The sequence below is a fragment of the Pseudopipra pipra genome, chromosome 23 (assembly GCF_036250125.1).
Source record: "Pseudopipra pipra isolate bDixPip1 chromosome 23, bDixPip1.hap1, whole genome shotgun sequence".
Lineage (NCBI taxonomy): Eukaryota > Metazoa > Chordata > Aves > Passeriformes > Pipridae > Pseudopipra > Pseudopipra pipra.
In genome coordinates, this window is record NC_087571.1 from 3,200,757 (window position 1) to 3,224,228 (window position 23,472).

Genomic DNA, 23,472 nt, shown 5'->3' on the forward strand with positions numbered 1-23,472 from the left:
ATGAATGGATGTGGCCATAATTGACCATCACTTAAGCCAGGGCCATCCTCTGTTCCCAGGTTTTGACTTTGATTTTGGGAATAAAGTTTAACCTCACTGGAAGGTTTCTCTGATCTCCAAAACAGAGTAGGGAAAGTGAGGGCAAATGATGGGATTCCAGGGCAGGAGGGAAGTGCCCCCGTTTCCACTCGTGCAGCAAAGCCTGAGTAAGACAAACCAGCATGAATAAAACAGATCCCAGTCTCAACTTCCAATGAAATCCAGGGCCTGAGCTCTGCAACAGAAGGTAACCACAGAAAAACTTCAGTGTGGCATCAGGGAGACTCGGGAATGGTCAGATTCCAGCATTTCCAGAGCACATTTATAAGTTACCTGCACAGGACACACAGCTCTGACTTACCCACCGTGATTTGAGTCGTGCCCTGCTTGCAGATAAATCAGTCTCTATTTAGAAGCTGCTGGGTCCAACATTATTAATTGAACTGAGGGCCCAAGATACCAATGATGTGGTAGAAGAGACTTAAGAGGCTGTAGAAATCTATAGGAAAAAAAAAAATCATTTCTCTGTCAGCTCAACAAGAGGGGAGACGGCGTGGGCGGAATTAATTCTGTAACCATTTATTTTCATCAAATGCTAATAGTTGGAAATAACATAGTTCAGGAATGGAAATATTCCATAGAAAAAGAACATTAAGGCTGTTCATACACACAGGAGTTTGCACAACAAATAAGAGGTGATGTAGCGTGCAATTACCAGATTTAGGGGTGTGGCAGTGACAAGCTGTTTTACCTTTTCATCAAATTAAAGTAACTATTATATAACCAAGAGGGACCGTGAGGGACCGGGTGAATAAGCCCAGCCACTCACTGCCCAGCAAGCTGTGATAAGTGCATTTTATTGCAGCAACACTCTGCCCTCACTTTTTCAAATGGACAAATTATACATCCTGAGAGTGAAGAGCAAACCCCCCTTTATGCTGCAGCTTTCCAGCCCTCCAGTGAGCTGTGTCAGGAGCAGCAGCTTACAATCCATACATGTGCTAATGCAGGCTTTGTCTGCCCATGTTCTGGGCAGTTCTGTGGAAAAGCCAGCTAAGAATAGATAGATAAGGAAGGACATGTGTTCCCAGTTTATAATTGCAGAGGGGAAGGCTTCAGGCAGGTGGTGATGCTGTGCCCAGGCCCGGTGAAAGGCTCAGTTCTCTGCTTTCCGGGGGTTTCTGCGCTGGGAGCGGCGCAGAGGGACGTGCTGGCTGCTCCTTCTCCTGGCTGGGGATTCCACTTTCCACTCCCGAGGCCGGGATGGGCTGGAAGAAGGAAGCAGAACCACCATTTATTTCCAAGCCTTTATTTCCAGCCTTTCTCCCTGCAATTTCTGTGCAGAACTTACAGTTTCTCCAGCGATGTCAAACAGATAATATCAGTCGGCTTATCCTCCTCCTCCTCCTCTTTGCTCTCTGCAAAGAACACACACATTTTCATATTTTAAAAAATGCCACAGATTTGCTCATTTGGTGTTTGTTTGGTTTTTTTTTCCCCCCATTTCCCTCAAGTTGGAATCCCAGAGATGACTTGCCTGGAGCTGAATCGGGTGTGTGCGTCAAGCTGATGCAACTGACCCCAGCCCCAAAAGTCAAGTCATTAATGGTCTCTGGAAAAATAAGAAAAAAGGCAAGAACATATTAACAGTCAGCTTGTGACACAGCCAGAGGGCAAGGCATGCTGCTGTGGAAACCTTAAGTGTCACCGAGTAAGTAAATCCAGTTAATTGCAAACACACATACAAACACACACATACAGATATAGATCTATTTTATACCTATATATTATATATCTATTTTATACCTATATATCTGTTTTATACCTATATATCTATTTTATACCTATATATCTATTTTATATCTATATATCTATTTCATACCTATATATCTATTTCATACCTATATATATCTATTTTATACCTATATATATATATAGATATCTATATATTATATATCTATTTTCAGCCCATCAGACCTCAGTGTCTCCCATCCAGCCTCTGTGTTGAGTCTGATGGGCCAATGATGCACATCAGCTTCACACTCCAGCTTTCCTGGGAGGAGGAAATTCCTTAAATATGGGATGGTGTGCCTCCCTGTCCTGCCCTGGAGGGAGAGTCACACCTCCCACTGAAGCTTTGCCATCTTTCAGACCCACACCAGTTGCTCTGCCTGGTCAAGGCAGAATTTGGGGCCCCTGGAAACAGCCAAAGGACCTGAGTATGTTCCATGAGGAGCTGCCTGCAGCCAGACAAGAGGAATCACTTGACAAGGGAGCTGGGTAGAATTTAGCTTGCCTGAATAGGCCCTAGTTGTCAGCTGTCTCTTTCCTGTCATTTATCTCAGGAGAGATGTCACAATATTCAGATTTTACTTAACTCAACGCTCTGTTTTATGCTCATGTTTCCCAGAACCTTTCAGAAGGAATTAAGGTAGGAAGTGCTTCATAGGGCAGGAGTTGAAAACTCAGCTAAAAGGACTTCTCTTTACAGCTTTAACTGGGTTTGCTCTTTAACTCCTGCCCTGTCCTGGCAGGGAATCACTGAAGCTTAGAGTGGAAATCCAACTTGATCCATCTGCCTTAGCTCTTCTCTGCATCTCTCAGGAATGGTCTGTGTCAGTGTCCTGGCTTTGTGCAGTGTGTGCCTGAACAATTTACCTTGGTAATGAGACAGTTATGGGGGGCAAAGAAAGGGGAGGCAAAGAAAGGGGAGGCAAAGAAAGGGGAGGCAAAGAAGTATCAAGCAGGGCTTCCCATGCAGTATGGGAAGGTGGTATCTTCACAACACATGTTTATGTACAATCCCCACTCACCCAGACCCACTGAAGCCATTCTCAAAGTCACAGGCAGGAGCTGAGTCCCAAAGACAGAAGGGAAGAGAGAGACAGCCAGAACAGCTGAGTAAGGCAAAGAGGAGGGACAGCTGCTCCCAACTTCTCAAGCACAAAAGTGTTTACAAAGAACTGCATGTCCAATACATTTAGAATGATCTACCAGAGTAATGAACATGTTTTATTCTGATTGTCTCCCAGCCTTCGAGACCCAGCACCACCATACAGATGGCTCAACACACGCCAACTGAAGTGATGATCCTGCTCTGTACAGTTTGTCTCCCTGCTGAAGGACACATGCTGCCTCCAAGCAAAGCAGGAATTCAGCCCTAGTACCACTGCAGATTAACATTTTTCCTCTTTTTTTTCACCATATGGTGCTTAAGAGAAACAGCCACGCAGGCTTCCAGAGACGTGGTGCTTGAAGAATTCTGCTCTCTAAAAAACACATCCCCAAGTTTTTTGTTTTTTTTTTTTTTTTTTTTTTTTTGCACAAAGATCATTGCTTGTTGCTCAGGCAAAGAGAAACATCGAGGCAGACAACTCTGAGCACAGAGGGAAGAGCGGGATCAGATTTTCCAGTGGATGCACACCACTGGTTCGCTCCTGCCCACTCACGGCTGTCAGGTACTCCCAGCCTGCCTTATTGGCTCCATGTCTGCTCTGCTGTGTGTGTGCAGGGCAGGGGGGTGCAGACACAGGCAGAGACAGCTCAGACAGCTCTGTCTGGGAATGCCAGACCCTCCCCACAGCAACCCCCAAAGCCCAGTGAGAGCTGGCCTGTCACACACCCAGCTCATGTGGGGCTCTCCCCAGAGCACGTGAGGGTGTTCATCACATGACTCACACTATGGCAGAGATGCCCTAAAATTGACAGCAAGGAAGGGAATCTCCTGCTGGAGCTCAGCTCCATTTGTGTTTTACTATAAACTGCCTCTTGTGCTTGCAGGGCTGTCAGAAAGCATTCCAACAAAACCTGCCTTTGGATGGTCAGGTCCTGTGAGAAGGCATTTCAGCTGGACATAAGCACAGCAGACAGTCCCAATTTGTCCATCAGATTCCTCTCCATGTATTTGTACTTTCATTTCACAGCAGTAAGAAAACCAAATCATTCCTTCTCCAGTGCTCAGCTCAGTTCTCTCTCAGTGTGGAACACACACACTTAATTACTGTGCAGGTTGTTAATCCCTTTGGGCAGATCCTTCTGGGTTCTGCACTTGTCTCAGCCCACTGCCTGCTCCAGAAGCAGGTTGTAGCTCACCCCAGATCCTGTTTGGACAACAGGAACCCCTGAAAAGAGCCAGAGCTTGAGGATTTCCCTCTGCAGCAGGTTCTGTAATTCAGCCTAAAAATACTCAGCTCTGCTTCCAGAGCCAAGGAGAGCAATTGTGCAGTCTTGTACACTTTGGGCAGTGCTGGTAAGGAACCACAACAACATTCCTCCTCACCACTCCAGACTTGATGAAGGAAGAAAGGGCAGTGGTTCTGTTACTTCAGCATCCCAAAATAAATTCTCTCCTGCCCTGACCCAATGCTCTGATACCCTGTGACATGCACATGGAGACTATTGGACTGTCCTTTCCCATGGACACCATTCAGCTGAAACCATCAGCTTCAGAATGGTTCTTCTTTACTACAAGCCCTTAGATAAACAAATAATCTACAGCTGTTGATGGCTGGTTTTCTCAGCCCTTTAGGGGAGCTCTGCACTGACAGCTCTCTCAGAGGAGGAGTGCTCAGCCCAGTTTGGGAAGGGCTCCCTGGGTTGTACTCACGCTCTGGGGTGCTGATGGCACGGCCTGCCATGGCCTCATTGTCTCCAGAGGACTGTTGGTTCAGGTTTTGAAAGGACACTAAAACCAAGAAGGAAATAATTAAGAACAGAAACGCTTTCAAGACTCGAGGGCCTGACCAGATCTGTGTAAAACCAGATCCAGTGCAGTTTGCAGCAATGTTCCTACCCTGCTTGCTGCCTGCTGTGCTTGAGGCAGCTGATAAACTCCTCCCAACACTCCTGCTGCGTTGCTTGCTCCTGTCTTCTATGGCCTTCCTGGCAGAGTTCAGGATGGCCAGTGTGCTCAGGGATGCTGCCCTAAGGGCAAAAAACAGGACAGAAACCAGGGATTTCCTTCTGCAAGCTCACATGAGATGCCTGTAATGGAGAGACCTGTGCCCTCCTGATCCCTCATCATCTTAAACAACAAATGTAAAGGAGATGATGATGCTGCAACACTGGTGCTGCAGTGGGTTTCTGTGGCCAGGTTTTGGCACTGGGGGGGGGGGTGGCTACAGGGTGGCTTCTGTTAGAAGCTGCTAGAAGCTCCAGGATGGGCTTCCCTGCTGCTGGTCAAGGCTAAGCCAACCAGGAGTTCATGAAGGACTGACAGCAGCAGAAACAACAACAGACTGTAACCCCCATTCCCATCTCCCTGCACCGCTGGGGGGGAGGAGGGAGAACCTGGAAGGAAGGAGGGGTGGGGGGAAGGTGTTTTTAAGATTATTTTACTTCTCACTCTTTTGCTCTGATCCTGTTAGCGATAAATTTAATTAATATCCCCACTTTGAGTCTGTTTTGCCTGTGATGGTGATCAGTCAGTGACCTCTCCCAGCTCTTAACTCACGAATCCTTTGCTGGTTTTCTCCCTCTCCTCTGTCCAGTTGCTGAGGGAAGGCAGAGAGTGGCTTTAGTGGGTACCTGGCATCCAGCCAGGGCCAACCCACTACAACTGGTGACCCTCAAACCACTCAGGATTGCATCAGCAAAGCAACAGCCCTGCAGAGCATCATAACAGGTAAAGAAAAACCCATACCTGCGACCCAGTAACTGCTCCCTCAGAGCACCAGCACGAGGTGTAGCCAGCTCAGAAGGCACAGAGGAAGGGATTGATCCAGCTGGTGAGGACTCTCTCCGACTTGCAGGAGGCTGAGCATTATTATTCTGGCCACCAAGAGATGCAGCTCTCTCCAAAGATGGAGATGGCTATGCAAAACAGGAGAAGAGGTCATATATCAATGGATGCAAGAGTAGAAAACCCTACAAGACACTTTGACCTACATGCTGTGTGATGAAGAACTGCCCTTTGTGTGATGGACGTAAAGGGGTGCAAGGGAGGAAGAATTTATTGGCCAAAAGTTTAACAAGAAGTGAAAAGAAAGTTTTGCTGGGACACACATGTCCTAGTTTAGGGGTCTATATATAGGTGCTCTTCTAAAGTCTGCAGAGAAATGTACTTCCAGGCTAGAAGTCACCTCATCTTAAGGTAGGTATCTAAAATAGTTCAGGACAATTGACTCAAGCACATACTTATTTCTTTACAATGACATTAAAAGAGGACCTGCATGATGAGGACAGGTATGAATTTCCACTCTGTAGACACCTAAAGTCAAAGTGAACTCTTTGGCCAGCCTATCACTGTGGGAACAGAAAGTAATTAAGCACAGCCAGTGCCAAATTAGACTTAAGTTCTCCCTTTAAACTGAATTCTTTCTACATTAATCATTTGCTGCTCCTCTTTGCCTAAAAAGTGTTGTTTGTTGATCTTTGAGTGTATCAGTGACTCTGAAACCAAAGCTTCTGCCAGGAAATGTGAAGAGATACAGCAGAATGGCTATGGAATGCTCTCATAAGTGATGGAAGAGGGCCCACAGACCGAGTTTGGGTGTTATGAACACACTAATTTTAGCAGAGGAGACCATACACGTACAGAGTTAACGGCACCAACAACCTCTGCCTGCGCTGCCGGGACCTGCTCGTGGTCTGACTCCTTCTCCCTGGCCAGCTGCTCCTCATATTTCTTCATATCATACTCCAGCTCGGCTGCCAGCTGCTTGTCCACAGCAAAGAACTCCTTGATTTCGTTTCGGTAATCCTGCATCATTTCCTGGAGCAAGGAAGAATGTTTAAGCCCTTTCAGAAATCCCTCCTGATTCACATCCCCATTCAGATCACAGCTGCTTAAGCGCAAAAAGGAAATACCAGTTGGTGGAGCAGAGGTGTTTTTAACAGACTAAGAGTTTTCAACTCCAATTTGTGCTTCAGAACATGAAAAAGCTTTTCCAGCGTTCGGGCTTCCTACCCACGTTCCACAGAGGAGGCTCACACGTAACACACCAAGATCCTTATCTAAAATCCCTCCACCTCCTACGTTATTTAACACAGTGGCAGTGGCACAACATCATCTGTCTGCTAAATTCCCCTCTAAGAAGGCTGTTCGTTCTGTTACTGGTTGCACATCCAACACATTAACTCCAGAGAGGATTAAAACCCCCAAGCCAGCAGGAAAACAACTCCCCTTACCCGTAGGTAGTTCATCAGGTCCTTAAGAGCTGGGATCCTCTTCTGCTCCATCAAAGACTTCAGTGATGTGATTACTGGGATGATGTTTTCTATGAAATTCTTCTTTTGAACCTTTTTTTTTTTTTCAACAAGGCATGAACAGTTACAAGATGCAATAAAGGAGAAGCCACTCTGGTTAGATGAATGGCCTAAGTGAGAGGAGTTATCCCTCCAGAGCAAGGGAATTACTGTAATTAAGGCTGCTCTTACTCATGCACAGAGGCTTTTAACCTAAGTGGAGTCTTTTCAGATACATCACTAAGTCACTCAACTCTCACACTGAAGGCAAATTGCCCAAAAGGTGCACCAAAAAACGTTGTTGCACTCAAATGCTTTACCAACAAGAGAGCTGGGGAGCCAATTTAGCTTAGCACAGCTTCACTGGCTTCTGGGGAGATGCATTTCTCACCACTCCAGCTCGAGGACAAGCATCCTTCACAAGTTTTCCCTCGATGCTTTGGAGCTCCCCCAGGTGCCCATCCCTCCTGCCACACCAGACCAGGAGCCCTTTACCTGCGAGATGAGCTTTTTCTGTGCCACCTGTACGACAGCATTGGCCACTGCCATCTCATCTTCATCAGGGTCGAGGTCTTCCTCGGGTTTTGATCTCATAGTTGAGAGCTTGATTTCCTTGCAGCTGAGGACTGCAAATGTATCTGAGAGCAGCTCGCTGGCTTCCATGTCCAGTGGAAGGACCTCATCCACAAAGCAAGCTGGAACACCCAGGGAAGAAATAAGGAGTGAAATAAGAAGTGTTTTCCCAGAAACAGCAGTGAGGAGGAAGACAGGAGGATAACACACCTGGATTACGAGCCTGAGGGTTTTTTTTTTTAACAGACACCAGTTCTTTGTTTGTCTGATTTTTAAAGACATGCCTTACCTAGGATGCTGTGGCTGATCTTGGTTGTAATGCTGAACCTCTGCTCATCTGTGAAATGCTCCAGCAGGAACGTGTAGATTCGCATCCTTTTTTCTCTGTTATCTTTCCCCTTCAGAGAGAAGAGATTCTTCGCCCTGTGGCAGAGCAAGACATTTTACAAGGGCCCAAGTCACATTATGCCAACTCACAGGAATAATAAGGCTTTAAATCAGTGAGGAATATTTGCATGACACTTTTAAGACCCATAAACCTGTTAGGACACCACACAGTCCCACAAATTACATGCAGAATTCCTCCCAGAAGTGTCACAGGGGAAGGCAGGACACAATTTAACACTGTTTCCCCCAGCTGCTTTCAGCCTTTTGCACATGTAATTATGAAGTGACACAAATGCTTTGCTGCCACTGAGAGCTGCATGGCCAGACAGCCCATAATTCAGCAAAAATTAGACAGGAATGTGCTCAACTGACCGTGCATCCTGGGGGAACCTGTTGTACTTCCCGTGTTTCTCATAGCTGTTGAAGTGGAAGATGCACTCAATGAAGTGTTGGGAGAACATCACTGGGTTCCTCTTCAGTAAGAGATGCACCAGACAGAACTCTGCAAACCTGGAAAGGAGGAAAAGAAAGATCTTATCATCAGGGTAGTTTCTAAAAGCCACCAGTGAAACACAGCACAGGGCTCTCAAGGCAGGGGGATGGTTTTCCTCTGCCAAGTCTCCCTCAATACCATATTTAATTCTTGCCCAGCTCCACCTGGGCTGGAACAAGGATATCAAGTTCACTGACTTTCAGTCTCTTTTCATCCAGAAACAGACATTTCCAGCATCCACAATCCTACTTATTTTTATGGCCATTAAAGTAAACAGAGTCAGAAATTAATTTGAATTTAAACCCAGGCACAACACTTCAATTTTTTAAATAATTTAAGTTCCACTGTGGCTGAGACACAGCAATTAGCAACAAGTTAATCACCAAAGGTGCTGCAAGAGCTGGAAGTCAACCCCAAACCTGAAGAATGTGGTTTTGTCTGGATGCAGTCACTGAATGCAGATGCAAAGGAAAAGGCTCCCAAAGAAGCAGCACCATGTTCCTGTAGGAACATGATGCTGCAATGTCACCATCTACTGGAAAGACATTTTTAGATATTGAAAACTCACTGAAGAGAAAAGAAAATATGACTGTGCACTAGTAAGTGACAGTAGGTCGATGGTCCTGGAAAAATCCATCTTCAGACTGATTGTTCCTGGCAGAAACAAGCAGCAAGGTGTCCAGGCCTCCTCTGCATCCTGCATCCCTCATCCCTGCACCATCTCCCATCCTTGGAGAAACCTGCCTCACTCATTTCTCAGGTAACAGGGCAGCTGGAGACTTTGAAACCTACAGAAACTTCATGAACATTCACTCAAAGCCAGGGTGCACAATTCCTCTGACACGCCAAAGTGTTCCAAAACGTGGCAGAAGGCTGAAAAGGCAGGGTGTGTCATATAAGAAAATAAAGAAAATATTTAATTCTAGTCCTGAAAGAGACTCAGCACTCGAGACAGAGCCTGTCAGAAAACCACAAGAAAGATTTCAGAAAGGCTTGTTTCAAAAAGCCCCTTTTTTTCTGGAGTCTAAATAGAGCATGTTTTGAGGACAGCCAAGGACACACAGCCTGCTACTTTGGGACCTTCAAATGACCTGGATGGAGGTTCACCCCTCCTTCCCTACCACTGCAGATCCTAAAGCCTGAACGACTGAGGAAGTGAGGAGATTAATGGGATAATCTGCTCTCTCACTGGCATTTTTCTTCACATGTGGAGCAAGCAAGGCTGAGACTGGTTTTGAGCACATCTCTGCCCTTCTCCTCCATTATTTCCCAGGTGAGGGTTGTACCTGGCGAGGTCTGGGTTTGGATCCACCAGGACGCTGACGAAACGGAAGAAGAGACAGTCCTTCCACTTCACAAACTCCTCCTGCCAGAAATCAGCAGAAAACAAACTATCAACCAGGAAAACTTCATGTGAACCTTCAGACTGCAGTCAGGACAGCACCTGACAGAGCATACAATGTCCATCAGGCAAAGGAAGCAGCTGTGAAACCTCATCCAGAGGTACACAAAATAAACCCCAAAACAATGGTGTTTGGGAGGATGTTTTAAGGAGCATAAACGCCGCAGCAGCATCAAGTTAACCACAGCAAAAAGTAGAAAAATGAAAAATCTGTTCTCCCACCCAAAGGCAGACACTGTTTTCAGAGTGACACGCACTCCAAACCTGCCTTGAGTGACCTCATGTGAACATTGGGAGGGTGAACATCCCGAGCCTCTCAACATTCACATCTCCAGAACCATAAGCAGAGACAGCAGGAGAAAAAAGGTGCTGTGGTGCTTGTTGTAGTCATTCATAGAGCAGTGAAGCTGAAGGGAGTTCAAAGAAACCACGGTGAGAAAAGAGGTAACCACTGACTAAAAATAATCTCATTATCCAACTTTAAGTGTCATTGATATGATACCTGCCTAGCAAAAAAAAAAAAAAAAAAGTAACAAAATATATAGTTTAAAGTATTCTTAATTAAGTGTAGATTCATGAAGGTATGAGCAACACAGCCACTGGACAGGCTGCCAGGGTTCAGCACAGCTCAGAGCCTCTCCTTACCTGCAGGAGGTTGGTGAGCAGGATCAGGGTCTGCTTACGGATGAAGGGATTTGGGTCCTTCAGGCACAAGGAAATGTTGGGGATGTATCTGTCCACCATGGATGTGTAACGGATGCACAGGTCACACATCACGATGACAACGTTATTCCGGACAGCCACGTCCTGGGACACCTCCAGCTCCCGAGCCAGAGCTGCAATGCACTTCTTTGCCAGATCCTCGTGCTGTAAACACAACTTACCTGTGAAACACGACAAGACTGTGAATATATTCTCCTTCCCAACCACCCCAGCCCAGCTCACTGCCTCCTTCAAGTCCAACACGAGCCAAGAAAGGAATCAGGAAGTAAACAGGGGAATAAACAAGAAACTCATGCTGAAACTTGATGAGCAATCTGCACAATCTCTCAAAGAGATGGTACTTCAAGTTCTTCCAAACTCCCCTTAGACCTATGGAGTGGGTCTCTATGCCAAATTCCCTCCTTCACAGCAAACTATTTCTGTGTACAGGGTATTATTCAAAGCAGCTAAAAAGAACAGCCCCAGCTGTCATAGGCATAGCAGGGAGACACCCACCTCTGAGAGCATCATTGAACCAACTTAAAATAAAATAGCCTGCGTTCTAACATCACTTCTCCCTGTTTCTAAGCTCTGTACAAAGGTATTAAACTTTCCAAAGCAGTTAAGGAAAGAATAATGCTATCTATCTCCAACAGAAGAGACTTGTTCCTAACCACAGTGGTATTAAAAACCAGAACTTGCACTTTCTCATAATCCTGGGGATACAGATTGACTAGGCTTCTCTTCACTCGTGCTGGGGAGAACAAGTAACTATGTACAGTCATTCTGCTCTAAACTACATCAAAAGCACCAAGTTTTCTCCATCCTCTGTTGAGCATCTTACATGCAAGATGATCCTTCAGCCAGGCAGCAGCCAACTCCAAGCACAAGGACAGCACAGTGCTGAAGGACACTGCTAATTATTGATCACTATTAATGCATTAACCACCTGGAGAAGCAGTCACAGAGCTGGCAGGGTTTTTATGGCTTGCCCAACTTGTTACCATGGATATTTGCATTGCTAAAAGCTGCGAGCTGAGGTAATGCAAACAGAGCACTGTGGTTATCTGTCACAACTGACACAGAATTATTCAGCAAAAGACCTCTGGGATCATCCAGTCCAACCTGTGCCCACCTTGTCCCCCAGCCCAGAGCACTGAGTGCCATGTCCAGTCATTCCCTGGACACCTCCAGGGATGGGGACTCCAACACCTCCCTGGGCAGCCCCTTCCAGTGCTTAACAACCATTTCTGTGAAGAAATTCTTCCTGATGTCCAACCTGAACATCCCCTGCTACAACTTGAAGCCACTTCCTCTCATGTTACCTGGGAGCAGAGCCCGACCACCACCTGGCTCCCAACTCCTTTCAGGGAGTTGGAGAGTGAGAAGGTCCCTCCTGAGCCTCCTCTTCTCCAGGATTTTGGGCAGAACTTCACCAGAAAGGCTGAGGCAGAAGGGGGCACGTTCCTAGTGCAGGGTGGCACTTACCCAGAGTGATGAAGGCGTGAGCCCTGACCAGGGGGGGCATGGCCGAGCCTCTGAACTGCGACAGCGGCTGAGAACCAGGGATTTCCTCACTGTCCAGAGAATTAGACACTGCAAGGGAACAGGTCAGCAATGAAAACATGGTAAAGTGCCTGTAAATATAAAGCTGAGGGCAGCAAGGGGAGTGCCTCACATTGGTCCTCGTTGACAGAAGCCAGAATGGACTGAACCAGAAGGAAGATGCGTTTGCCCACTCTGGCTGGGCACAGCTGGGCAGCCTCCCCCAGGAGGAAGAGGTGTCTCACCTGCAGAGATAAAGCACCACTGAAGTCAAAAGGCAATGGTTGAGCTGCAAATTAAGTCAGCAGGAGTCTGTACTTCTCCAAAAACAACTTCAAATTCCCTCAGTCCTTTCAAGAAGGCAGTGGCTGAACAGAAGGTGAGGCTTTGAAACAGAAATTCTGGGTGGGTGTGTTTAATATGCTCTAACCCCCCACACTTCTAATAATACTGAAATACTCCTCAAAGCATTCCTTTCACAGACTTGTTTCCCAAACAGCTCATCTAAGAAGCTGGAGTGGAAAAGCAAAGAAAAAACATATAATTTTATTAAAAATACATGGGGTATCACATCCTTAAAGTAACTGCTGACATGTAAAGCTGTTGTATGCTCCCAGGCTCATAAATACAGGATTTCATTACACACACAAAGCATGCACATTCCCATTATCCCATAAGTTATTGGCATGAACTTTCAGGAAGACCAATTCCAAGTACACCCACATCCTTTGAATAATCTGTGAAGAGGAACCAAACTTACCAAGAGACCTTCTTGCAGCTGCTCTGCTCCATCCTCTTTGAGGACTATATTCGAAATATAGCTCTCACAGGTGGATACTAAATCTCCACACACCTGGTTGAGCAGCTCCTGTTCCGTAATTAAACAAAATTAATTCAGCACTTAATTAATTAAACAAAAGGCAGCAGTAATATCCGTCCACACATGAATCCCTAATATCAAAGTCCTTATATGCTTTTAATAATCTAGATCCCATTAAAGTCAATCTGACAGTGCCTCAGAGCTTTAAAATTCTTCCTGCACATCAAGGGATGTGTGCAAGTGTCAAAACACCTTGGAAAATTTGGCTTTTAATGATCCACAGGTCTAAGTTTACTTCATCACAGAAATCACAGAGACTTAAACAAAAAGGATTTAGGCGACTGTTTCATGTACACCCAACACATTCGAGGTGTCTGTGTGAATTTTTAGATGTTGCTTGGAAAGTGCAGTTCCATGACAGTGAAAACAGGATGTTTCACTTCCAAGGGATGGAAGGGAAATGGAAAAAGCTGATTGTCTGCTAGACTGGGATGAATATAACACATCAGTTCTGTTTTCCCACCATCTAAAAGCAGTAACCTGAGAAACCAAACACATATCACAGAATCAGCCAGGTTGGAAAGGACCTCTGAGATCAAGCCCAAGCTTTGACCTAATATCACCTTGTCACCCAGATCATGGCACTGAGTGACACGTCCAGTCTTGTCTTAAACACCTCCAGGGATGGTGACTCCACCATCCCCCTGGGCAGCCCATTGCAATGGCTGAGCACTCTCTCTGGGAAGAATTTCTTCCCAATATCCAACCTAAACCTCCCTTGGCACAGCTCAAGACCAAGCCCTCTTGCCCTACTGTTGGTTCCTGGGAGAAGAGCCCGACCCCCCTCTGGCTCCCCCCTCCTGTCAGGGAGTTGCAGAGAGTGAGAAGGTCTCCCCTGAGCCTCCTCTTCTCCAGGCTGAGCCCCCCCAGCTCCCTCAGCCTCTCCTCACAGCACTTGTGCTCCAGTCCCTTCACCAGCCTTGTTGCTCTTCTCTGGACCTGCTCCAGCCCCTCAACAACCATCCTAAACTGAGGGGCCCAGAGCTGGACACAGCACTCCAGGGGTGGCCTCACCAGTGCCAAGTACAGGGGCAGAATCACTGCCCTGCTCCTGCTGCCACACTCCTCCTGATCCAGGTCAGGATCCATTGGCCTTCTTGCCCACCTGGGCACACTCTGGCTCATGTTCAGCTGCTGTCACTCAGCACCCCCAGCTCCCTTCCTGCCTGGCCCTGTCCAGCCACTCTGTGCCCAGCCCGTGGGGCTGCAGGGGGTTGTTGTGGCCCAAGTGCAGGACCCAGCACCAAGGTCCTGTGCAGGAATGAAGAAGGAAAATATGGCTACGTTCTGAGAAGCAATTTCATTCAGAATGATGGGGACATTTACGATGATATTGGTGATGACTGCATATGTGATAACAACTTGGATTCTGTTGAAGTAACAACTTCACTGAAGATCCAGCTCTGGTTTGGACTCCTACTTATGAAAGCAGGAAGACTCACTAAAGCTCATCACAAGTTAATTGGTTACATCCCTCTCAATGTAGAATTAATCTTAGGATTTCAGCCTTTTGTCCTCCACTGACATTTGTATTGCCATTTATCTGAGCCATTAAACAAGTGCCTCTTATTGATGGTTCAAAACACAGGACATCTCAAAGGAGGGTGCACTGGGTCTGGCTGAGCTGGAGTTCATTTCCCCAGAGCAGCCCTCACAGTGCTGTGCTTTGCACTGGGAGCCAGAAAGGTGTTGAAGACACCCCAGTTTTTTGGCTGCTGCTGAGCACAGCACCAGTGCTGGAACACTCCTGCCCCAGTCGAGGGCAAGATCCTGGGAAGGGACACAACCAGTCCAGCTGACCCAAACTAACCAAAGGGATATTCCAGACCACGTGAAGTCAGCTCAGATACAAAAGCTGAGGAAAGGAGCAGGAAGGAGGGGGCATTCCTTGTTTCCAATGGCTGCCTGCTAAGAAACCATCACACATTGCTGAAGCCCTGCTCCCCAGGACGTGGCAAGACATTGCTGCTCATGGGAAGCAGAGAATAAACCTTGTCATTTTTTGCTTTGCTTTTGGGCGCTCAGGCTTTGATTTTTGCTTTAGTAAAGTGCCTTATCTCAACCCATGACTTGTTTTCCATCTTATTGCCTCTCCCCTTTTCTGGTGGGGAAGGGGAGTGATAGAGAGGCTGGGTGGTGTCCAGCCAAGGTCAACCCACTACAAAGAGAAATATAAAACATACACAAAAAGAAATCATTAGGGACAGAGACCTGCATCAGTTTTAGCTTCTTTGCAACTGTGCTCAAGCTGAGATCTCTGTTTTACCAGCAAAATATGGCCTAACATCCCACTGTGGGAGCAGAGCAAAGCTAAGGCATAAAACAAATGGGGCAGAAAAAAGTTATGTGCAAGTTATTAACTCCCTGTTTAGTCCCATGAAAGAGATCTAGGAAATATGTGTATGTCCAGCAGCTCTGCTATAGAATAGTCAGAGATTAGGGTATAAATCCATGGCTTCAGACTGGACCAAGACTGAGAAATAGCTGCTATAATAAAAGCACAGCAACAGGTCTCCTTTAGGAGTTCTGTAAACTCGGACAGAAGGCAAATGCAAGATATTTAGAGGTGTGTGGGGAGATACTTTGGAAGAAAGAAGATTTCTTACAAGTCCATCCTTAGCTACAGGATGTTCTCCAGCACAACTGCGGCAAAGCAAGTCAGAGCTGAGCAGAATAGGCTTGAGATGATGAAGTCAGATCCTCATTTTTAGAACTAATCAACCCACAAACTGGAAACAGAGCTGCCTCCAAGTGGGGAACAAGCTATTTTAAAAGGCATATTTTAAGTCACACCTGAGCCTCCTCTGGCACATCTGCACATGCATGGCAGAGCTTCTGCAGGGTCTCCACAGCAGGGCTGATCACCTCCAAGGGGCACTGAGACTCCTTCAGCCAGCACTTGATGTTGTCTGGAAACGAGACCGCACGTAAAATGAGCATTTCCTAAGCTCATCAAGTGCTTACACAGGGGAGAAACAACTGCTGGGAGGGGAGGCACGAAGCCTCCCTTCCCCTCTGCAGCCCCTCAGAGCCACTCACCCATCAGCCTCTGGCAGCTGCTGTCTGGGAGGTGCTGTGCCACGTGCCCGATGACACGCAGGATGTGTCCGACGGTGCCAGCGCTCGTGTTCCGCTGCCTGGAAAACAGGGGAGCAGCCAAACCAACGTGAGCAACAGCTGAGGAACAAATCACAGCTGAAGAGTCCTTTCATCTGGGATATGCATTATTAAGGCAGAGCTGTCAAACCCAATGAAAGCTCAAAAAGCCCGAGGAAAGACTTGGTTACTGCACGAATCTGGAGGCCGTTCCTTGCCTCCCAGCTGCAGAACCCAGTGCCTGAAGGAAGAACTGTGATCCAAGCAGCTAAACAGCAATCTCTCTGTGGAAGGACACAAAATGCTCCCTTGCTTTGCTCCTCCTCCTCACTCCCACCTCTTTACTGCAGAATAGAGTTTAAAGTACACACACAAACCTGCTGACACTGTCCCAGGCCTCAATGATCTTGGAATAATCCAGCTTGGGTGAAGAACTTGCCACCTTAGCAAGCAGCATCCAAGCTGCCATGGCATGTTCTGTTTCCACGTGGGACAGGACGTTACTGATGAAAGTGGAGGTGAACTTGTTCTGCTTGGACCATATGTGGAAAGCTTTGCTCAAGTAACGGCTGCAGAGAAGGAAGAAAAGTAAATTAGAGGAGGAATGAACAAAACAGTTGGTTAAATCCACTAAAATCCAACATCCCTGTCCAGGGGCAATAAAACAAAGCTGCTGTCACTTGGCATTCTCATTATTCACACTCAAAATCTACACATTCAGTATGTATTTTTAGTCTTCCAGTTCAAAACCCTGACCCACTCCAGCCCTGGCATCCTTGCATGGATGTAGTGCCCTGGGGGAAGAAGACAGAAGGTCCAAATGGTACCACGACACACCAAGAAAATATAGTTTCAGCCATTTGTAACACAGACTTTCCAGCAGTTGTTATTTAATACCCAGAATAGAACAGCCTGGGTTGGAAGGGACTTGAAGATCATCTCATTCCAACCCCCTGCCATGGGCAGGGACACCTTCCACTGCTTGCTCAGAGCTCCATCCAACCTGGCCTTGAACACTTCCAGGGATAATGGGACAGAAAGTCATTGTTGAGCCATCATGCCCTGCTAATTTTTTTGTTTAGCCCTAATTATTTGCTTCGCGTTGGAAGAGCTGTGAGATTTATGAAGCTGGAAGGCACTCTAAGGTCAGGAAGAAGAAGGTGCCATGAATCTACAAACTCTGTTACAAAATAGCCCAAATTAGAACACTGACAGTCCCCCAGATTGGCACAGCAGCACCACCAGTATCTCATTTTCTATTTCTGAGCTATTATGCCCTGTTGACTAATAAACATACAGCTGTCTTTAATCATTGTTGTGTCCTTGTCATACTGTGTGTCATCCCCTTTCTCCTGCTTCTTCCCACAGCATTCTGCAAAAGGCAGAATAATTCGATTTGTCATAAGACAAGTAACATATTGTACATAAGAATTAATACAAGGTGATGTTCTTGCTTTATATATCCTCTCTCACTTCTGTCAGAGGAACACCTCCATTGGAGCTGAATATTCATGTGCATATCAATGCATGCAGAATAGGCTGTAACCAACACTCAAGTCCAGGGAGAGAGCACAGGTAACAAGAGCAGCAAAGTGAAAAATACTTGACACAAAGGAAAACTGAACCCTCCTCACCACCTGCCAGCCTGTCCATGCTCAACAGCTCCTCTGTCCCAGGAGCTGGCAGAGCACCACAAGCACCTCAACACCATAGTTTCCATCTCTAGCAGTGACATGAGCTTCCACCCCTTGTTTCAAGCAGGGAATTTAAATAGCTTAAAAAGAAATCCCCAGGAAATCGAGTTTCTTGTCCTTGCACAACAGACAGCACGTGCATTTTAACAGTGTGTCAACTGTGATACCTAATAATCTGTGGCCCCACAGGGAATGAGAGCACAAACTCATATTCTTATCTTAGTCCTCCAGTCAAGAGGCAATTTCTTTCTGTAAAGGAAAAGTTGTGTGTTCTAGCAGGATTAAAAGTTAAACAAGTCTGGATTTTGTTCCTGAATGTTAATATAGTAAAGGCAATAAAAGCATCCCATACAAAAGGGTATTTCAGAAAAGCCATCAGAGCCCACAGTGAAGGAAAAACGCTCTTACTTCAGCTCCTGGCTTTCTGAAGACAACAGGGTGAGCAGATCCCACGCCAGCCCCTGCTTCCCATCATCACTGCTGGATTTATGGTAAGATTTTATAGGTTGCAACAAGAGCTGATCAAGGCACTCCAAGGCCTTTTCTTGGACAGAGCTTTCTGCATCCATCACAACAGGCACCACTCCATTTAACCAGGCCTTCTGCACTAGAACATTGCTGGGCTGAGACTGAGAGAAACACACGTATTAGAAACATTTTTAAAGCATTAGAGGATCCTATATGCATGGGTTAGATCAGCAAAGGCCTTCAGTTCCTGCTACTAACTTTGAATTTTAATGAACCTCAGCACTGCAATGTGACAGCAGGTGGGACAGATGAACTTGTGTCTCCTCAACATCACAAGACATTTGATCATATCTATGATAAATACCTGGTGCTTCTGCTAAAAGTACTGCAATACTTTGTTTTTAACTCTATAAAGAATTATAACAGCATTGCAATAAGGCTCTACAGCAGATGATTTAACACTAAAAAAAAAAAAGAGCTTTGCTTAATATAAACCCTGTGCTCTGAGCCTGAGTTACAGACCCTTTGTGAATAAATAGAAAAGAAAGAAAAATATAGCAGTGCTATCATCTACACATTACATCTGAAAGTGATTCAGGGTTTTTTTTTTTGTAACTTGAGAAGGCCAGCAACATAAACATTTTCTTCATGACACATAAATCAACAGCCAGAAGAATCAGTGCTCCCAACAGTTGGAAGCGTTCTCCATAAATCACAAGGAGGTATCAGGATGAGTCATGACTTCCGAGTCAAAAGGGAATGAAGAAAATTAGAACAGAGTCATGAAATGCAATTCACTGAATGAATAACTGATCGGTGTGGATCCTCCTCCTTTTAACCCACGGTTGGTGTGCACCAGAATTCCCGTTTTTCCCTCACCAGGAGGAGCTCTGTGATGGACTGCAGGGCCTGTTTCCGCACGGACACCGCGGGGTCCCGGCACCGCTCCTGGAGGGTGGACAGGTCCTCTGCAGAGCAGGGGATCACCCTGTGCTTCAGGATGCTCACCAAAACCTGCAAGTCAAACCAGCAGCAGAAACTCTGTTGGGAACACAGGCCACGGGCGCCCGAGTGGCAAATCAAAAAACACAATCTACCCCCTGCCAAGTTTAACTAAGGGATTCATCTCGCCGAGAGTGAAACGGCACATTAACAATTCATGAGCACTGGGCACGGCCAGATGTGAGAATGAAACAGGAAAAACATCATTTCGCTCGTTCCTGTTTTGTAACAGCGCTCGGATAAAGGTGGATGTCACAATTTTACCCTGAAAATAACACGGCTCTTGTACCAGCCACGGCTTTTACCTGGTAATAAGGAAGAGGGGAGTTATTTTTATTTTTAATCAGAAAGCATCAAAACAAGAACTGTAAAGCCGTGACTGGGAAGCTCAAATCAGTGTGTGAACTGAGGGGGAAGAGCTGGAGTGAAGAGGACTAACAGAGGAAGGCAGGCAGCAGCAGATACCTATTTTTTTAAAACAAGGAAATTTCCATTGAGGCATCTCTTTAAAAGCTATGACTTCATTAAAAAAAATGAGCAACAAGCAAAGCAACACACAGAGGCTGGATATAACCTAATCCCTTTGCTAACAAGGTCAAAACAAACTAAGCAGCTAATATGCTTCAGTTTATGAGGAAGTGCCTTAATTGAAAAGCCTATTGACATTTGACAAGAGCCTCTCTTTGCAAATGACGGAATAACAGACTGTCAGAGAGAGCACCAGAAAAATTTCCATCATTATGCCTGCATTATTTACTTATCAGGAACTAGTAAACAAGATCTTTAAGGCCTGGAGGAACTCTGCAGGGAGAGCAGGAAGCTACAAGTGGGCAAATTGACAGAGTTTGCTACAAAACTGTGGCCTGATTATTTATATACGTGACATTTTGGGTAATCACTGAGAACAGGGAAGGATGCAAAAAGCCCCCGTACCTGGAGAGCAGATTTCCTCACATTGGTTTTCTCATCTCCAGCTCTCACTCTCAGCATGGCCATGACTTCTTTTCCTATCCAAAACCAGGATGAAAAGAAATTAGCCAACACCACCATTTAGAATTATAGAATCCCAAAATGGTTTGGATTGGAAGGACCCTAAAGATCATCCAGTTCCACCCCTGCCATGGGCAGGGACACCTCCCACTAGACCAGGTTGCTCCAAACTTCATCCAACCTGGCCTTGGACACTTCCAGGGATGGGGCAGCCACAGATGTCTGCCCAAAAGTTTCAGAGGGCCAGAGGACAAGACTGAACAAAGCACTATTTAAAAAAAACAACCCTGAATAATCCAGAACAACGTATAAACCAGAAGTAAAAAACAACCCAAATTTTCCAAAGGCTTTCATTTCAAAACATGTCCTAATACACCACAAAAGAAAATGATAAACCAAATTACTTGATTCACTATCAGTCTGTAATTTCTGACCTCTTTATTTGCCTACATAAAAGATGTTGGGTTACCTTCACGGGCTGAAAGCTCATCAGATGAATCATGCACAGCTCTAACAAAAGCCTGTGGCACAGGTAACTCTGCTACCTGTGGGAAGGGCAGGTGGAGGGCAGAGCACAGACAAATGGAAACAACACAACAGAGCCAAAATAGGTTTATACAGAGCCGAGAACACCCACAACCTTCTGTGAGTTTTGCCTCAGAGCTCCACACAGTTCCAGGAACTCATACATGAACTGCTGTGTTTTATAGAGGGGAAATGACTCTGCTTATGAATTCCTTGAGGCTGCAGAATGGCAGCTGCAATGAACCACGTCAGAGTCTACAAGGAAACCAGAACACACCTCTCTTCCTTGAATGTCAGGTCAGGGCTCAAATTTTACTTTTCACATATTTATTTCTGCGTGTCGTCAGAAAAATCACATCATCAAGGTGAATGGCTCATTAAATGGCACACAACTGAATGCACAGAGCCACAATTAATTATTTCCACCCTTTTGAATCACTGGACTATTTGACTGGCCATAATGACTTAAAACATTTTAGCAGTGCTTTCGAGGTTTCTATTTATTGCTGTTTGCTAGGTTTCTCCCAGCATTAAGTCAGATTTCCCAAATATATGCCAAATTTGGAGATCTGTTAAAGAGATTCATATGGACATCCACACTGTTGCTATTAAGAAATAGGATTAGTCACAGGGAACTGATCAAAACTAGTTTAAAAATAAATTTTTATCAAAGGAAGCAAAGGGACTTTGATCTGGGCTTTCTTAATGGGCAGTTAACTGCACTTCCATCCCCCTCCTGCCTGAGAGCAGCTGGACACAAAGGGCACAGAACCTTTTCATGGCAAGTCTTGTGAAGGGGACCAAATCTGCTAAAATAATCACACTTTGACATTGATTTTACTCATAGTGACTTGGAAAAAGAGGGGAAAAAAACCCACAAAAGAACAGCAAAACCAACAAAATACCCCTCAAGTTCTAAATGGCTGAGAACTCTCTGGGGAGGGTAATGACTGTTTCCTTTGGGCAGAGGGAATTCTGCAGTGCACACCTCACCTTGCAGTTTACCCCCACCCTTCTCATCTCTGCCCTTGAGCGTTTAGCACGTTCTGACTACCCTCAGCCAAGATTTATTTCTCTTTTAAACCATGAGAGCTGTTTGGTCTTCAGAGAAGTGCAAAATTAGCACAGGCATAAGCCAAGCACAGGCGTGTGCCAGACAGCTTTGCTAATGCACCTTGACTGCCTGAATTTCAGTATCCTCTTGAGCTCCAGACAGTCTTTTTTTCATTCAAACCTTTTCTTAATTTGTTTTGCCAAGTGCCAAGTGCACGCTCAGCTGGGTATCAGATACAAAACCAGGCATCCTCTGGCACGAGGAGTCCGCAGCTAAGCGGGGAACACACAATACCTTGAGTGGCCTGGAGGACTTTTCTATCTGAGAGAGCAGATTAATGAAATTTATCAGTGGGCTGCTTTTAAAAGGAGGCTTTCAATGGAGAAGATTGGAGCCTGGCTCCTGGAGATAGGGAGGGAGATCCCATGCGAAGAGCGGCGCGAGACGCGGAACAAAGACGCGACTGCAGGATGTGAACCGGGCAGAGAATTGAATTGTCAGCAGTTCAAGGGAGGTGAACAGCAAGAACTGAGAGCAGAGATACTGGCAGAGGCCTAAAGGTTGGGAAGAAAAGCTCTTGCACGCAAGAGGAAAAGAAAGGGAGAGATTTAAAGCAGGAACATCGTGGCCACAAAAGCCAACTTACATGCTGATTTCATGCTATCAACAAATTAGACCCAGCTTGCAATGCTGCATCAGGACATTTAATGTGACACTTTGCTTTCAACTCCAGCCAATACCTGATGCTGCAGAGAAATGAATCCCTCCCTACAGAACATTGCTACTCTAAGGTGCTGTGCCTTATCCAGCAAAATATATTAGTTCTTTGTGCACTGGAGCAAGAGATTTAATTACCCTGAAATTTATGGAGCTCCAAGTATTATATCCCACATCAATTACCATCCTTTTTGGGGAGAATAAATTACCTGCTTTTCAACAAGTGTTGCCACCACATTAGTACAAATGAACATCAGTATTTCAAGATTAAAATGTATTTTTCAGACTTGAGTGGAAAGAGTATTTCTTTATGGCTGGCACTTCCACCCCCTCCATCACCCGTAAGTGTCTTTTAACAGCTCCACAGAAAGCTCTCCCCACTTCCTCTGAGAAATGGACAACACATACACTTCAGAAAGACTAATTTCAATTAAGGCTTTGGATGGTTACCTGAAAAGATTGGTTTAATTTTGACATACCATCAAGCACAGCAGCGCTGCTGCTGTCTGTCAGCTCAATACTTCTGAAAGTAGGTAAGGTCTTCTGTGGATGGTTGGATACAGCTGAAAGAAAAGATGAACGTTTAAGACCAATAAAGGCATATGTTCACCCAGCAAGAAGGTTGATTGTTAAACAGAGAGCCTCCTGCACGCCCTAGGTTTAACAGATATGTGTATTTTTAGGGAGTGGCATGCCAAAGAAACCCTCAGACTTACTGGA

The 23,472-nt window shown here is 45.7% G+C and overlaps 1 protein-coding gene across 2 annotated transcripts in view; it reads right to left on the reverse strand.

The window, feature by feature from the left end:
- Positions 1 to 602: 602 nt before the first annotated feature.
- Positions 603 to 23,472, reverse strand: part of NCAPD3 (non-SMC condensin II complex subunit D3) — a 30,519-nt gene continuing 7,649 nt past the window's right edge. Inside the window, exons 13-35 of one of the 2 annotated variants that reach the window (XM_064634673.1) lie at positions 23,232 to 23,315; positions 20,400 to 20,473; positions 19,344 to 19,478; positions 18,405 to 18,625; positions 16,680 to 16,871; positions 16,246 to 16,343; positions 16,000 to 16,115; positions 13,087 to 13,194; positions 12,460 to 12,571; positions 12,270 to 12,377; positions 10,725 to 10,963; positions 9,964 to 10,043; positions 8,557 to 8,694; positions 8,087 to 8,220; positions 7,720 to 7,919; positions 7,168 to 7,278; positions 6,575 to 6,751; positions 5,681 to 5,850; positions 4,832 to 4,962; positions 4,646 to 4,723; positions 1,577 to 1,651; positions 1,391 to 1,457; positions 603 to 1,307 (exon numbers count right to left, since the gene is read on the reverse strand). In XM_064634673.1, the coding sequence (XP_064490743.1) occupies positions 1,196 to 1,307; positions 1,391 to 1,457; positions 1,577 to 1,651; positions 4,646 to 4,723; positions 4,832 to 4,962; positions 5,681 to 5,850; positions 6,575 to 6,751; positions 7,168 to 7,278; positions 7,720 to 7,919; positions 8,087 to 8,220; positions 8,557 to 8,694; positions 9,964 to 10,043; positions 10,725 to 10,963; positions 12,270 to 12,377; positions 12,460 to 12,571; positions 13,087 to 13,194; positions 16,000 to 16,115; positions 16,246 to 16,343; positions 16,680 to 16,871; positions 18,405 to 18,625; positions 19,344 to 19,478; positions 20,400 to 20,473; positions 23,232 to 23,315 (2,960 nt within the window). In that variant the 3' untranslated portion in view covers positions 603 to 1,195. Of the gene's footprint in view, positions 1,308 to 1,390; positions 1,458 to 1,572; positions 1,652 to 4,645; positions 4,724 to 4,831; positions 4,963 to 5,680; positions 5,851 to 6,574; positions 6,752 to 7,167; positions 7,279 to 7,719; positions 7,920 to 8,086; positions 8,221 to 8,556; positions 8,695 to 9,963; positions 10,044 to 10,724; positions 10,964 to 12,269; positions 12,378 to 12,459; positions 12,572 to 13,086; positions 13,195 to 15,999; positions 16,116 to 16,245; positions 16,344 to 16,679; positions 16,872 to 18,404; positions 18,626 to 19,343; positions 19,479 to 20,399; positions 20,474 to 23,231; positions 23,316 to 23,472 lie in introns of both variants that reach the window. The other variant, XM_064634672.1, reaches the window with a different exon arrangement.